The 15437-nt window shown below is 41.2% G+C and overlaps 1 protein-coding gene across 1 annotated transcript in view; it reads right to left on the bottom strand.

Annotated features, from left to right (window-relative positions):
• The window catches only part of LOC117813791 (band 4.1-like protein 1), a 64285-nt gene that overhangs the window by 38104 nt on the left and 10744 nt on the right, over positions 1-15437 (bottom strand). The window contains exons 3-6 of the mRNA XM_034684827.1: positions 14637-14741; positions 2734-2776; positions 2460-2535; positions 1859-2077 (exon numbers count right to left, since the gene is read on the bottom strand). Coding sequence (XP_034540718.1) covers positions 1859-2077; positions 2460-2535; positions 2734-2776; positions 14637-14741 — 443 coding nt within the window. The remainder of the gene's footprint in view (positions 1-1858; positions 2078-2459; positions 2536-2733; positions 2777-14636; positions 14742-15437) is intronic.

Here is a 15437-nt window from a genome sequence, read left to right as displayed (position 1 = left end):
GTTAACTGAAACCATCATCAACAGGCCTTCTTAAAAAACAAACCTGTACCTCACTATGAAGGAAGAACTGTTTGGATATGATTGAGATCTTCCATTCTACATTCCTCCCAGTATATCAGGACATTTACCAAAATCAATGTCAAATCGTAAAATGTAAAACAGGTTCTGAATGTTTTGGAGGGTTGTTCATTGTATTGTTCAGGGAGAGGTGAGAATGTTCTGGAATGTGGTGATGTGAAGTGTTCCCTGTTAGTATGATAAGTAGAGAGCCTAATAGGCCATCCAAACACTATTGTGTGAATTTGGTGGAATGGGAAAATGAGATTAGGATACATTTGAATTGAAACGATTTAGCCGGGAGAACATATGCTCATCTGTCTTACTCACTTACGTACATATTTATTATTAATTTGTTTGTTTCACTTTTTCCATTTCAGAATGCCACCAACAAAGATAAATGTTCTCTACATCAATCACATCCTGTGCAGGATGGGACTGATGCCATCACAAATGGAGACAGTGATTTTGAGATGGATTCAGACACTGATACCAGTGCAAGAGGCAGATTAACATGCAAAGTGGACAAAGAAAATCTACAGCCTACTGACTGCCCAGCTGACGATTATATGAACATTGAGCCCCAAACTACAAAACACAACATGCCCCGCGGCCAGTATCATTGGCTGAAAAAAGATTTCATTAGCCCCAATACTGATTTCTCTGGTCCAGATATCACCAATTATGTAATTTCCCTCCACACACCACTAGAGTACTTCAAGAAGTTTATACCAACACCCTACGCAGCAAGTGTGATGTTCGTCTTTGCTTTCAGAGGAAAAGAACGGTTTCTGGGACTACCGCTGCAAATGAACAAAGCTGAACACTGGGACACTTGGACTTTGAATGCTCAGAAGGGATTTTGTACATTTTGTAAATACAGTGTTATCATCGTTTTTTTTAATTATTAAATGACTTCATAAAAAAATATGGTTGTTTTATGATTATTATCCATGGCATAAGCTGTTATGAGGCAACATTAGCACTCAACACTGCAAAGGAAACCTAAGTTGTTTAGTATATTTGTCAAAACAAGGTGAGTATAAATACAGAAATTCTGCTCCCAACTAGGCCAACGTTGCAATATTACAACATGTCCCTAAAACCCTACTAAAACATCAAAATTTTAAAAACCCTTTCATTTCTGCATCCGAGTCCCCCTACAAAAACATATGAGCAGTGAAAAAAAAAATTCTCAAGAATTTCTATATTTGGGTTTTACAGGGTTGATGTCCACTACGACCGTAGGACAACTGAAAACTGAATAACCGTGATGCATTCACTGCACTGTGGGAAACAACATCACTCTGCCCATAACCCTTAGTAATCCTGAAGGGGAGAGCACAACTCAAAACAATACTCTATAAACTGATACAAAGAATACAATTTAATATATCTTGAGATTATGGAAATAATCTCAATCTGAGATAAATAAGAATCTACAAACTAAAACTTCACAAAAAACTCATCTTATATTAAAGACCTGCTTCCTGTTAGCATCGTCAGAAATGATGGATTCAAGAAGTTTATCAGAAAACTAAATCCAGATACAAACAAACAAACTGTCTTCAACTTTCACTCAGGAGCAAAAATCTGACTTTACATTTAAATGAAATAATGATTTGATATTTATCATGATAATTATCGATAGACTAATATGAACTATTTTATCGTGCTAACACATTTTCAATATCGCCCAGCACTAACAGGTGGTGACACTGCTTTGTCACATCAGAAGACTCAGACGCAGCTGATCATCCTAAGATCTACAGACGATCTCATTAGAGTAAGGTTGCTGTACTTGTAGTTTCGATGGAGCTCCATCACTCTCTCCTCCAGCTCGCGAGTCTGATTAGGGGCAAAGCGGAAATCGCTGACATAGTCAGAGCCATGGTCGTCCAGGTCGTAGTCTCCCAGCTCGGCTTGAACCGAGTAGGAGCCGAGGAGGGCATGAGTGACGAATGAGCATGGCAGTCGACCTGACAGCATGTCATCCCTCAGCTGCAGACACAGGTAGTATCTGTCAGATGAGACAAAAGGGGAGGAGAGGAGGGTGTTGGAAGTCAAACAAGCCTGAGCCAAGGCAAGCTCCAACAAGTATTCAGTGCAGTTAATCCATGGCAGTTAGTTGCATTCCAGGTCTAATCCTCGCAGAGAGTGAGGGATTTGGTTCGCTTTGACAGTGGCACAAATATGCCATGTAAATTGTTACAACACCTCTATAAAACACACATCTTCAAGGAATAAAAAGGTAGAACTGACATGTTTATGCAATTTCTCCTCTGATTAACACTAAAGAGCTTCTGACAGCACAGCCAGAGGAGATTTGTAACAGTGTCAAGTCAAGTCAAATAATTCAAAGAGAGCATTTAAAAGAGTGTGTGTGGTAAAGATGTTTCTACCTGGTGATGTCTTCAGTGAGCTGGGAGGGGTCTGGAGGGTAGAACTTGACAGCAAAGGCAAAGTTCCATGCAGAGTCTGAGGGGAGAGTAAATTGAGAGCTTGAAGAAACCCATCCATGTCTGTCTAAGGAACACTATGCAGGATTGAAATCACAAAGCACTGATGGAATTGTTTCTAACTTTGTATCAGTTAATCTGCAAACAAATCTATTTATACGATAACTCATAAAAATTAAAACACTTTTCATCACAGCGACTCAGAAAGTATACTTACTGCGCATCTGCTTTTTGATCTCCTTGGAGGGATCCAACCAGTTCTGAAAGACAGAAGGCAGATTCACACAGGGCAGGCTCGATACACGGCTAATGCACTTCTCGTGTAACATTTTGTTCTAATTGCCATCATTGTTTTGTCAGTGTTGCAAACCCTCTCCATATGGTTACACAAAGAAACCAAGCCCTCTGCCGCTGAGCCGTTCAAATGTGCAGAGAGAAGATTTAGTTCAAGCATCTGTTTCTTTATTATGTGGAATTATCCCTGCAAGCCAGTTACCTATCTGATCCAATCATATCCTACTGTGCATTGAACCGCTTTGCCTGTAGGGGCACCGTTTCTCATTTGGTTGCTGGAGCATCTCATCACTGGCGCTGTGTTTACTGACTCACTTGTAGCAGAAACTCTATATCAAGCTGTGTAGAGACAGCAGTACACAGAAAGCAATACTGTTACTGTGTTCAATGGACTTAATATAGATAGATACATTTGTATGTAAAGTGGAAAATTACTGCAACGACCTCATTTTCCCCCCTTGGATTAATAAAGTGTTATCTTATCTTCTATTAAACTTCTTCCTTATACTCTTATATTTCAGTTCATGCCAAGTTTTATCTTCAAATGACAAGATTATAAGTAAAGAGGTCAAACCCCCCACAGCATCTTCACTGAGGGTCAAGTAAGTTTTAGCATGAGAACTTTGCTGATTTGTGATATCTACAATGTCCATACGTAAAGCAGCACACTCCATCTTTATAAAGTGCTCTCACTATTACACCCCCCACTCCCTTTTCAGTGGTTGGGGGATGTAATTACAGGTTTGAATAAATCAAATTATATATCAATTAATATCACGATAATTATCGTTATCAAATTATCACCCAGCCCTAGCTGTCTGTCAAAGATTGTTGTGGAAGTGAAATGGTTCTTAAACACCAAAGCCAGAAGGATCGATGAGCTTCATAAATGTCTCTTCCAAATGTTGTTATCAAGATAATTCACTCCAGAGAGTCAGAGTTTCACAAAATCATTATGAGCAACACAACAGTTAGCCTGTTAGACTCAGCTGGCACTGTTTTAGATGGTGCTGTATTTCATAACAGATGGATTCACTGAATCAACACGTGAGAGGAGATAAGCGCGAATAGCAAAGACGTTTCAACACGACTTCAAAATCCTTTTGAACTCAAAAAGCCGTGGCAGAGATCGGCCGGTGTTTCGGTTTAAACAGCGACCCTGTTAACTTGAGACTTTCAGCTGGATACATCCCTCATAAATGTCTTTAGACGATCATTAAATATCTGATGAGGATATTTTGAAATCTTAAAAAAAGCTAAACCAGTTTGCATTCCCAGGAACTCCCTCTGAGTTTCAACAGCTGTGTAAACTCCACAATCACTGACACGTTCAGCTGAAGGTCTCCAGTTTACAGGGTCACTTTTAAAACCGTAACACCGGGAGAGACACATTCATGGTGGGCTGAGAGAAGACTGCTGTTACAAGCTGCTAAATCAAGAGAATCACAGCATCTTCTTTTGAAAAGTACACACACAAACAAAAAAGATAGAACAAATAAAAACTAATGAAAGAAAGAGAAATCAAGTGAATCACAGATGTGTGTGATGTTATTGTGGACTGCGGGCGGAATAAAAACACTGCGGTTAATCTACCAATCAGACATGTTCAGCATTGCAGGCCCTGCCCCCCAAAGTCCCAGGACCTTTGAAAAGTACTACCCCCAAGCAGAGGCTTTTCAGGGGGGAGATTAACTACCCTTGAACTAAATTGAGACCCTGGGTCCACCGGTCGAAACACACATAGTTCAGGGGTAAAGTTCCTCCGGATGAAAAAAAGCCTTAAGTAATATAAATATAGACAGGTTCATGAAGGGAAGCACATTCACTGACAGTAATCTGAGTTAATGTAGTTTGATACTTCTATCATATGGTTATGTTTACAGTTCTGTGCTGCCTAGTCTACCTTAATGCTACACAGCTTCTTAGAAGCCTTGCATCAATCAGGACGAGTGGAATCAGCAACATGATGATGATGAGCAGCGATAACGTAAAAACAGCAAGCATCAGAATTTGAGTTGTTCCTTCAGGTGCACACACACTCACATAAATACACAAACTCCAACTGTGTTCAATCAGGCGGCTGCAGATTGTAATGAGACGCAGGCATTTATCATCCCCCTGAATCTGTCTGATATCGGCCAAGGCCACAGACCACTCAATTAGTAAAGCACTCTCTGCTGCTTTGCTATCCTCTGCAGAAAATCAGGGAGAACTTTTAATCACTGGCTGTTCAAGGCTTTGCTCTTGCTTGTGCGACCTTAGCTCATAAAGCAATCACATGGAATAAATGTTCCTCTGAAGGGCAAAGATGCAATCCTTGTTTGCAAACTGAGGCGGGGAAAGGGCATCTGAAATGACATTTCAATTTTCAGGCCTGTTTGGTCAACCAATCAGTGATGACCCCCAGACAGTACGCTCAAGCTGTGCTCTGATAAGCCTGTCTTTGATGAGCGTGTCACACAGACGTATCCATATCTACGATCAATATCACCCACACCCACTCAGGGAGGGGGAAAGATTTTAACTTCATACCCGTTCACGTCCCAACACCTCTGTTCACCTGACGTGTGGGCCAACATCACACAGACACCAAAGCTTCATTTGTTGGACACGCATCAAATCACAACATGTGAGCTGACAAACCTCTCACAAGCTATAACCAGGACAGAGGATACGCTCCTGATGTTGACGCTAGTGAGGCTTTTCATTTTCCCCTATCTTTATCAGGCAGGAGGTTCCTCTGTGGCATGTAGAGCAATCATAAATACGCCATAAGAGAGGCTCATATCAATCAAATACACACATCTGACGGTGAGAGTGTACAAGGGGAGCCCTTCACTTTGGTGACAATTACTTGATTAGATTGAGATAATTGTGGTGTGTGCATCTTTGTGAGTCCCCGACAATAACAGAAGACATAGAGCTGGCACCTACACTGGAAATGTCAAATTGATTTCTGAGTTTAATTTGTTCACATTTATCTGGGGCCAAAATAATCAGACTACAAAGATCAAGAGGGCTTAAGAATCAGTACATGCCATTCTCTGATAACAGAAGTGTTCAGGAGGAAGGAGTTCACTCTTATTTAACTGTTATCAAATATTATGTGTATTTTGACATTTCTCAATTCTTGCTTACTGAACTTTATCCCTCCTCTAATATCATTGCTTTAGGCGTTTTTTGACCACAGGAAATTTACCCTGGAAATAACAAGAACTTTACCCCTGAACTACGTGCGTTTCGACCAGTGGACCCAGGGTCTCAATTTAGTTCAGGGGTAGATAATCTCCACCCTAAAAAGCCCCTGCTAGGGGGGGGTAGTACTTTTCAAAGGTCCCGGGACTTTGGGGGGCAGGGCCTGCAATGCTGAACGTGTCTGATTGGTAGTTTAGCCGCAGTGTGTTTATTCCACCCACCATCCACAATAACATCACACATCTATCTTTTTTGTTTGTGTGTGTACTTTTCAAAAGAAGAAGCTGTGATTCTCTTGATTTAGCAGCTTGTAACAGTAGTCTTCTCTCAGCCAATCGTGAATGTGTCTCTCCCGGTGTTAGGGTTTTAAAAGTGACCCTGTAAACTGGAGACCTTCAGCTGAACGTGTCAGTGTTTGTGGAGTTTACACAGCTGTTGAAACACAGAGGGAGTTCCTGGGAATGCAAACTAGTAAATTTTTTATTAAGATTTCAAAATATCCTCATCAGATATTTTATGCTCGTCTAAAGACGTTTATGAGGGATGCATCCGGCTGAAAGTCTCCAGTTAACAGGGTCGCTGTTTAAACCAGAACACCGGTCGATCTCTGCCACGGCTTTTTGAGTTCAAAAGGATTTTAAAGCCGTGTTGAAACGTCTTTGCTCCTCGTGCTTATCTCCTCTCACGTGTTGATTCAGTGAATCCATCTGTGATGAAATATAGCACCATCTAAAACAGCGCCAGCTGAGTCTCTTCATGCTAACAGGCTAATTGTTGTGTTGCTCATAATGATACCTGTCTGTCTGCTTCTATGGTGTCATCTGTGATGAATGGCATTCGTCTTTGTTTTACTGCCCTCTACTGGTCTGGTGGTGTAGTGCATTTACTTTTTTTTTTCTCCATACGTCACTGGCCTGATTTGCAAAATTTACCAGGACTTCAGCCCGCGGTTGAAACGCAGTCAACAATGGGGGCACAGGAACCTTTTAGTTCTGGGTAAAGTAGTTCTTGGGGGCTAAAAGACCCCGGAATTCTAAGTTGAAATGCACCTATTGCTGTTCCTGCAGATAGTACACCTTCTTCTACTCGGTCCGTATAAGCTGTTGTTGCTCGTATTGTTGTCACTATCATATATCTTTTTGTCTCTCTCAATCCCCCTCTTTCTTCACCTCCCTCTATCCCACTTTCAAAGCCCAGTTGGTGCAGCCGATTGGCAGCTCAACATGAGTCTGGTTTTGCTCGAGGTTTGTGCCTGTTCAAGGATGTTTTTTCCTTTCCACTGTAACTTAAATGTTCAGCTTGTGGTGGATTTATGTTGGATCCATAAAAATAATCTAACAAAGTCTATGGTCTACCCTGCTCTCTTCTCCATAAGTATTAAATAAATCATGTAAGTCAATACACACTAAAGCCAACTATACTTGTGTGCCATGAAGTATAAATCAAGATGATGAAAAAGCAATTAAATTTAAGAAGACAAATTCTATCATGACTGTTATACCTTGTGTTATTACGATGAACTGCGCTTAGAGAGAAAACATCTCCAAATCAATCGACTTTCTTCTGTCAAAAACAATCCCATTCAGTGGATTCAGCTCAGCTGTGTGAGGACGGTTAGGTGGGGCACAAGACTCTTATTGTTGCACAACTACTTTTTGGGTATGTTTTTGAAAGAGGAGTGGCTTATGTTCTAAGTTTAAGTCTGCATAAACCCTTTAAATCAACAGAACAGGGTTATCTTCTACTTCTTAATGAATACGTTACAATCAATCAATCAATCTTTATTTATAAAGCACCAAATCCAAACAAATGTTATCTGAAGACTCTTTCCAAACCAAGCGGCAACCTCTGGCTGCGAGAATTGAAGCCAATACGTAAGTGTTAAAAACTGCAGTTCATTGAGGATCTGCTTGAGGCTGGCTCCAGAAGGACTGGAAACCACAAACACACCAATTCAAAAAAGACAATCTTTACAACAGAAATAAACACGTTTACAGCCTGGTTCAAAAGGTGAGGGTAGTCTGGAGAGCTCATTTGTTGATCAGCACACACTGTACGGGGGGTGAATTTTTTCATAACGCAGCAATTTCAGAGATATTTAGATTATGAGTTTTCCATTATGCGAGGGCCAGCTGAATTGATTGACAAGCGGGAACAATGTAGCTGTTGGCCAGGAGGCTCAAAGCCCGCCTCTACATCACACTAGCTCGACAGCAGTTCAACATTTCCAATATGGCTGCCACCGACGAATGGCCTCTAAACAGCGCTTCAAAAATGGATGGGTGGCCTAGCTGTGTAAGCGCCCCACATATAAACGCTATAGTGCTTGTCGCAGAGGTCGCCGGTTCGACTCCCGGACGGTCAACCATTCACTGCATGTCTTCCCCCTCTCTCTACTCCCCACATTTCTTGTCTCTCTTAGCTGTCCTGTCAATAAAGGTGAAAAAGCCCAAAAATATAACTTAAAAAAAAAAGGAACAGATGTGTGACGTCACGGATACTACTTCCATTATTTATACAGTCTATGTTTCAAACAGAGCAGGTCTAGACCGTACTCTATGTTCTATTATTAACAAAGACCCAACATCAAGGCAGGATAAGATCCAGTCCCATCTTACAGACAGGACTCAGTCTGATCTCATCTTAATCCACCATGAGCAGAGCACTTTGCAGTGGTGCAGATCTGCCACAGTTTCAAATCTAGCAGGAGGCGGTATCACCAGAAACTGACTACAGGTGCTCAGTGTAGGAGCTCACCGTTAATATACAGACAGATCGTACAGGGTTGGTGTTTTCATGGAATTCATAGGGGTTAATTGGGTTGATTCCCTATGCAAATTGTCAATTGCATGGTATGTGCATCCAATTTAAGATCAAACATAATTCATCTCCACACACAGGTGGGGAAGGAAAAGCTTGGCTGTCAGAGCACGTTTCACTTATCCTTCAAAGATCTCCTTATTTTCTTCTATTGCTTTGAGCAGTAACAGAAAAGAAAAAAGAAATAAGAAAAAATTAATTTAAGAGTCCCTTCTCGTCTTTTCTTCAGACTTGTTGTTTCTAAGGCTTAAAAAGACGAACCAATCAATATACTTTCACATGAACGATAAGTGACGCCACACTTCTCATCAGAGTCAGAAGTATTTATGTTTAAGCTCTCAGCGGTCCCACAGCAATCTACTTATCGCATGCTCCACTTTAATTATGAATAGTGAGTTTGACTCCTGTGTTATACCTCAGGGAGAGGGCACCTTATAGACACTATGTAAATATGCATACATAAGCAGCAATGAAGCTGAGCATAAAAACTTTACATTTAGTGATCCCAAATTAGGACAAAACAATCTGAAACATGTGTGAAGGATATGCTGCTACTTCAGGTATTCAGACTCTTTTGAAACGTACGCAGCACTAAAAATTGTGAGGTCCCTAGTCTCCTTCCCTCCCTTTTCTTCCTCTGTTTTCCTTTCCTTGTGTGTTTTGTCTTGTGTTCCTGCTCACCTAAAGATGGGGGTGGACTCAACTCACCTTGCTGCAATCAAGTCAGCTCACCTGCTGCTAATCTACAATCAAGCCATCCACTCTGTCTGCAGTACTTAAGCCCGACTCAGTCCTCCACTCATCACCAGATTGCCCGTTTACCAAGTGTGGTACTCAGCTCAGGCCCTCTTGAATGTAATTGTTTTCACTCCTTTTTTCCCTTGAAAGAAAACTAACTTTGTCTCACCCTGTGACCAGATCTCCAAGCAACTTTTCTACAACCAAGTGCCCAGCTCCAGAACCACAGCCAGCCACTCACCACCCATAACACAACCTTGAAAACCTGTACTCTATCTGCAAGTCCTCATTAAAACCCTGTTTTCAAGTACTCTATTTTGTGTCTGTACTGTGGGTACTAACCTGGATTGGTGACAACAAAAATACTGCACATACAGGCTCCTGTCTGTTTGCAGTCATCTCTACCACACCAACGTTTTACAAGACTGAGGTTATTCCAACATATTCATATTTGATGAATGTTAACATTCATATTAGAGGAACATTTACTTTCTACTGCTCTGAAAATGGCTAGCTGGAAAATTGTCTGTAAAAGCCAAAAATCTTCTATTTCTGAGACTGTTATTGAGTCATTATAATGTGTGGCAGTTTCCCCTGCCACTGGTAACACACCACACCATCACTCATTCCCCATGCCACATGTTAGCCAGGTAGCATGCTACTGATAGTTTGTTGGGTGCACACTGAACTACATTTAACATCTTAGTAAGTTTCCTGTGCTATTTTCCCATAAAGTTTCATATACACACATTGTTATGGTTTTGAGTAAAGTCTTTATTACTTAATGATTGTATGTCATGAGTTGTTTGTATCTACTTAAGTTTCTCTTCTCTTACCACAGTGCTTCCTGGTGCTGGGCAGTGACAAAGGACCCGAGCATAGTTTCAGGCTGTCTTTTATAGTGCCTGAGTAACAAGTAGGGAGCATGCTCAGTCCATCTTAATGCACCATACCAACTGATGGGAGTGTTAAATGGGGTTGTAAGTTAATTCCTAGCTCGGGAATTAGGTTAATGTTTTGATGACTTAATGTGTGGTAAATTAATGTAAATAGAATCTGTAATGGGTTTTGATATGGAAAATAACCTGTGTGGTTGAATTGATTACTTTTGATTCCAATTAAAGACGTTATGGTTCCAGTGGGAGGGGCTTAGCTTTTAAATGGAGGGGATCTACACTGCCTAAGCAGTCAGAAGGGCTGTGGTGCTGTGCAGAGGTAATGGTGGTTCTGGCCAGTGATTTGTTAATATTTTTCTGCTGCATTTTTGCCTTATTGGCTCACATGTCCCTGGACTGTCTTCAAAGGGCAAAAAAACACTTCACTTTTTTTTTTACATTAAATGGACCTTGTCTTGCTACCTTTCTTTTTTACATTTTGAGTATAACCACAGCTTTTTCAGTCAGCCTTTCGACCTACTATCCTCACTCTAGGTCAGAGTGTTACATTTGGTGGCAGTGATGGGATTACAGTCAGATCACCTATTCCTCATAATCAGGAAGACTCTCCAGTTCAGTAGATATTGTTTTTTCTGTTAATCATGATTCTCTTAGTGAGCATGGTGTCTCAGACGCTGCAGCTGTAAGCTTTGGATGTACACTTAAAGCTGGGGTTGGTAGTCTCGGAAAATTAGCATGAATTTGAATGTAGCATTTCCTCATGACTCCGTCTAACCCCTCCCCTCAGAGCTCCTCCAAAACGACGCCCCCTTTCGCATACACGAGCGCAGCTGATTCACGGCCATATGATCGGAACTGATTCAAAACCGGTCCTCACCAAAACATTATCATAGTTAAAGTTAAAAACACAAACAAACATGGCTGCTGTTAGTACTCACAATTGACATGCTAGTATTATCCAGTTGTACTGGTGACACTATATCAGGAGAAAAGTTATAACACATATAATACTGTAACAGCTCTGCTGTTTGTTTAACGTGTTCAGTGTAGATGTTCTTAATTCCTGCAGTGTTGACGGTTAGTGAAGGCATCAGGAGAGGTGTAGAGTGTGTGAGCGGGAGAGAGGAGAGACAAGAGGAGAAGTTCTTCATCCATTCAAACATTGATTGTTGTTTTGTTGGTTGGCATGATCACGGCCGACAGTGACCGGTTATTAAAGATCAACGTGTTCATGAATCGGCTCGTCATCCCTACAGCGTCCGGACAGACGCTACAATACATATACATTTTCTGTAGGACTTACTAAATGTCATTAATTCTTTTGCTTGTCAGAGACCCCGTGGTGAGAGCTTTTTAGACTCTGATCTGGACTACAGTCCTGAGCAAAGCACCTCATCGGGTCAGAGGGGACAGGCCCATGGTAGAGTGAGAGGGGCAATCAGTAGAGGCAGGGGAAGCAGAGACAGGAGACGGGGACTCGGAGTACACGCCGGGGAAATGTACGTGCAGGAGGCGGGCAGAACAGCAGGACGGGATTTGAATGGTTTAAAATTTTGGGACCCAAAAACGGTGATTGGTTGGTGTTTTCCCAGGTTTACTCCGGCTGTAGATAGCAGCTTTTTTTCCATTCTTTTTTAGGAACACATCATGTATTGATTACCATCAGGACATAAAGATCATTTTAACCAGTATAACAAAAAGTGTATCTAAATCTGAATACCAACCCCAGCTTTAAGTTGGAGTGGACAGACAAAAACTGAGTTCCTTTCATCCTGCTTCAGATCACAAAGATAATCTGAAAAATGATTCAATCAATTTCAAATTCAGATTAAAGTCGTTAAACCACTGGGAACAGATAAAAAAAGACCCCTTTAGATGTTTGTCATTCAGCCTATTGTTTTGGTTCACTTATACAACTTAAGTCTGATTTATACTTCTGCGCCAAATTGATGGTGTAGTCTCCACCCGAGGTCTGCGTAGCTCCCGTACCTACGCAGAGGCCTACTGCGCCTGACGTGCACCTCCTCAATAATGTAACTATTTGTCGCATCGACGCACACCGCAAGCCCCCTGATTGGTCGGCTTGGCGGCATTGTGTTTCCCTACAATTTCAGCACTTCCGGGATCCCAGTTCATCGGCCGTGTATTTCATCTCCTCCTCTCTATTCTTCATGTAATCATGTCTGTATGATAAACAGCAACATGTATCAGCTGTAGATTAACATAACACGCTCTGAATCGCTGTCAAAAAGTAAACAGAGGTCCTAGCAGGGCTGGAAGCAGGCGACCGGCTATCAGAGAGACCACACTGCCTACATGATTAAAGGAACATACATGGGTGTGTATTTAACCTAATGGTTAAGTTGCATGTCAATATGGTAAGCGGCCCGGTTCAATTCAAGCCTGTGGCCCCTTACCCGCCTGTAATTCCCCACTCTATCACCCAGTTTCCTGCTCTATCCACTTTCGTCTCCTCTCTGAGTAAAGGCCCCAAACTATAACTTGAAAAATAAAAGAAACCATGTAAACACACAGTGCACTGCTCGCCCAATACCAAACAGCACAAAGACACTTTACAGCCACAGAAATGAGTGTTTAGTAGCTTAATAACCAGATATTCTCTGGAGGATTTGTGAAAAAATCATCATATTTTCTGGACTTCTGCTTCTTAGATATTAAGAGTCGTTTCTTAACAAACTCCATTTAATTGCTGCTGCCAGTTCTTTGTTTGCAGTCTTCACTTCTTAAAGCAATACAATGTGAATGCTACATGCAGCCCAAATAAACAAATACTTATGTAGATGAGTATAAAAGGTAAAAGCATCATAAAGCACTCAAAGTGATGGACACAGCATGTCCATAACTAACCATTCTGATAACAAAGGCTGCAATGCAAGATATCTGCTCATTAGAGCCTAATCTACACACATCTAATGCTTAATGGAAGACTCGCTCTACTGCCTGAGCCAATACAGCCTCAGGTGAGTACAGGTTTAATTTTAATGTAATGAACATCCAGATATATCAAAGGCCAGTCTCTGACAATAGCTGATGTGAGGAGGCTTTGAGCAGCTATCTCCTTCTAACAGAGAGTGAAATTGTGCTTTTAAAAGACTCTTTTGAAGTGCTGCAGCAAAACGATTCTTTAGCAATTATCCTATAACATCCCATCATGCAGTAGTGACCACTGCTCAGTAAACATATCAAAAGTCGCCTCCTTTAAAACTTTCACATGACTGTGTTTGGTAGCAGAGAGAGGCAACAAAGCCTTATTTGTAGGGATGTGAGGATACACTCAACCTACGATTCCATTTAAATCCTGTTTTTTGGTTCACGATATGATTCACTCACGATTCTCTAACGTTATTTAAGAAAACTGGATTGGACTCAAAATTTAAATAACTATTTATTTCAATTCTAAGATATTGACAGTTGCAATCTACATTTATTCTCTTATATTTCTTTGTAAACAAAGTAATCCTTTTTCATTTTTAAGGTGTGTTGTAACTTAAATAAAACCGCCACACACTATAAGGTAAATCTCTTTAAATAAACTAAAGTGCAGCTTATGCTCCTGGCTGTGAATTGACATGTTTTTCTTCAGGAATATCACGGAAAGCCAGAATGCTGCCGTACCTCAGACTGTAAACACAGAGGTGCATCCTGACCTGCTCGGTCTTCACCTGCTGCCGTCATGTCTGTTACGCTTAACTCAGGGAGTGACGAGAGATTAGCGCAAGAGACTTACTGATGTTGAACCAGCGGAGTGAAATGCAGATATCCCCTTCTACTGTTTAAAAATAATATCACAATACAACTTTTGTTGAATCAATTTTAATCCACCCTGGTTTTTCACCGTCTTGTGATATATCCGTACATCCCTACTTATTTCCACCAAACCTCTCTTACTATCTTTTCACGTGTTGGAACAAACTGAGGAGCCTCACTAAATACACATCCTGCAAACAGTTGATTAGACAGTTTTTCATCTTTCAAGTTTTCAATTGCCTTTTTTTCCCAGACCCAGACATCTTCCATCCATCTCTGAATGATGATGGATTGTGCACCCCTGAGAGAGACCCGACCAACAAGTGAGAGGAATACAGAGTGCTCCGTGAGCAACATGTTTATGCACGGGTAAGTCTCAGGAGTTTATCCTGGCAAACACTTCACTGACCTTCTGGGTGTCTGTGTCGGCAAAGGTCAGACCATAGTAATCCTTCTCCAGCAGGTTGAGGTGCTCACACACCATGTCCATCAGGGTCTGTCCTCTGGAGTGTTTCTGCGGGGACAAACAAGAGACACAGCGCTGGTCACAAGGTAGGAAACAATGCAGAGAAGAAGTGGAGAAAGATGATCTTTAAAATGTCTGGACTTTACGTGGTTACTGCTGTGATAGCTCAGCAGTACTGGGAAACATTTGGCTCAACATTTTCAGAGCCCATTACACGGCTGCACTTGTAACAATTGCCTTCCTGCTCTCTGATTCTAGGCACTATAAAACAGCTCAGCTATTCGGTGTCATGTTGCAGTCAGTGTACATCAAACACTTGACAGTGAAAATGAGTCGTGAAATGAAGGGAGGGCTGGTATTTGTATCACAGGCAGAGATTCCATCTGCTGCTGATGGAGTTCAAGGTGAGCCTTTCAGGAACATTTCATCTCACATTCAAATGACAAGTTGATGATTTCACATTCACAGGAGAGAGTCAGGAGGTGTGTGTCACGGATGAACAATAAACCTTTAACTATCTGTGCTGCAGGAGCACTCTGCAGTTCTTAAGTACTTTTTTAAGTCTATATTTCTTTCAAAATGTAGCCTTGCCTGACTTGTGATTCAAATGATGAGACACAGACTTTGAACAAACTGACTTTACTATGCAGGCAGTGTGCCAATATTTCTCAGATTAATGATCTTGTATTTTTGTCTGACTGGTATGGATTTAATCGTACATTTCAATGGTGGCTATACAGATTC

The sequence above is a fragment of the Notolabrus celidotus genome, chromosome 1 (assembly GCF_009762535.1).
Source record: "Notolabrus celidotus isolate fNotCel1 chromosome 1, fNotCel1.pri, whole genome shotgun sequence".
In the NCBI taxonomy this organism is placed as follows: domain Eukaryota; kingdom Metazoa; phylum Chordata; class Actinopteri; order Labriformes; family Labridae; genus Notolabrus; species Notolabrus celidotus.
Note: the sequence above shows the minus strand (reverse complement) of the source record. Positions and strands in the feature narration are given on the sequence as shown.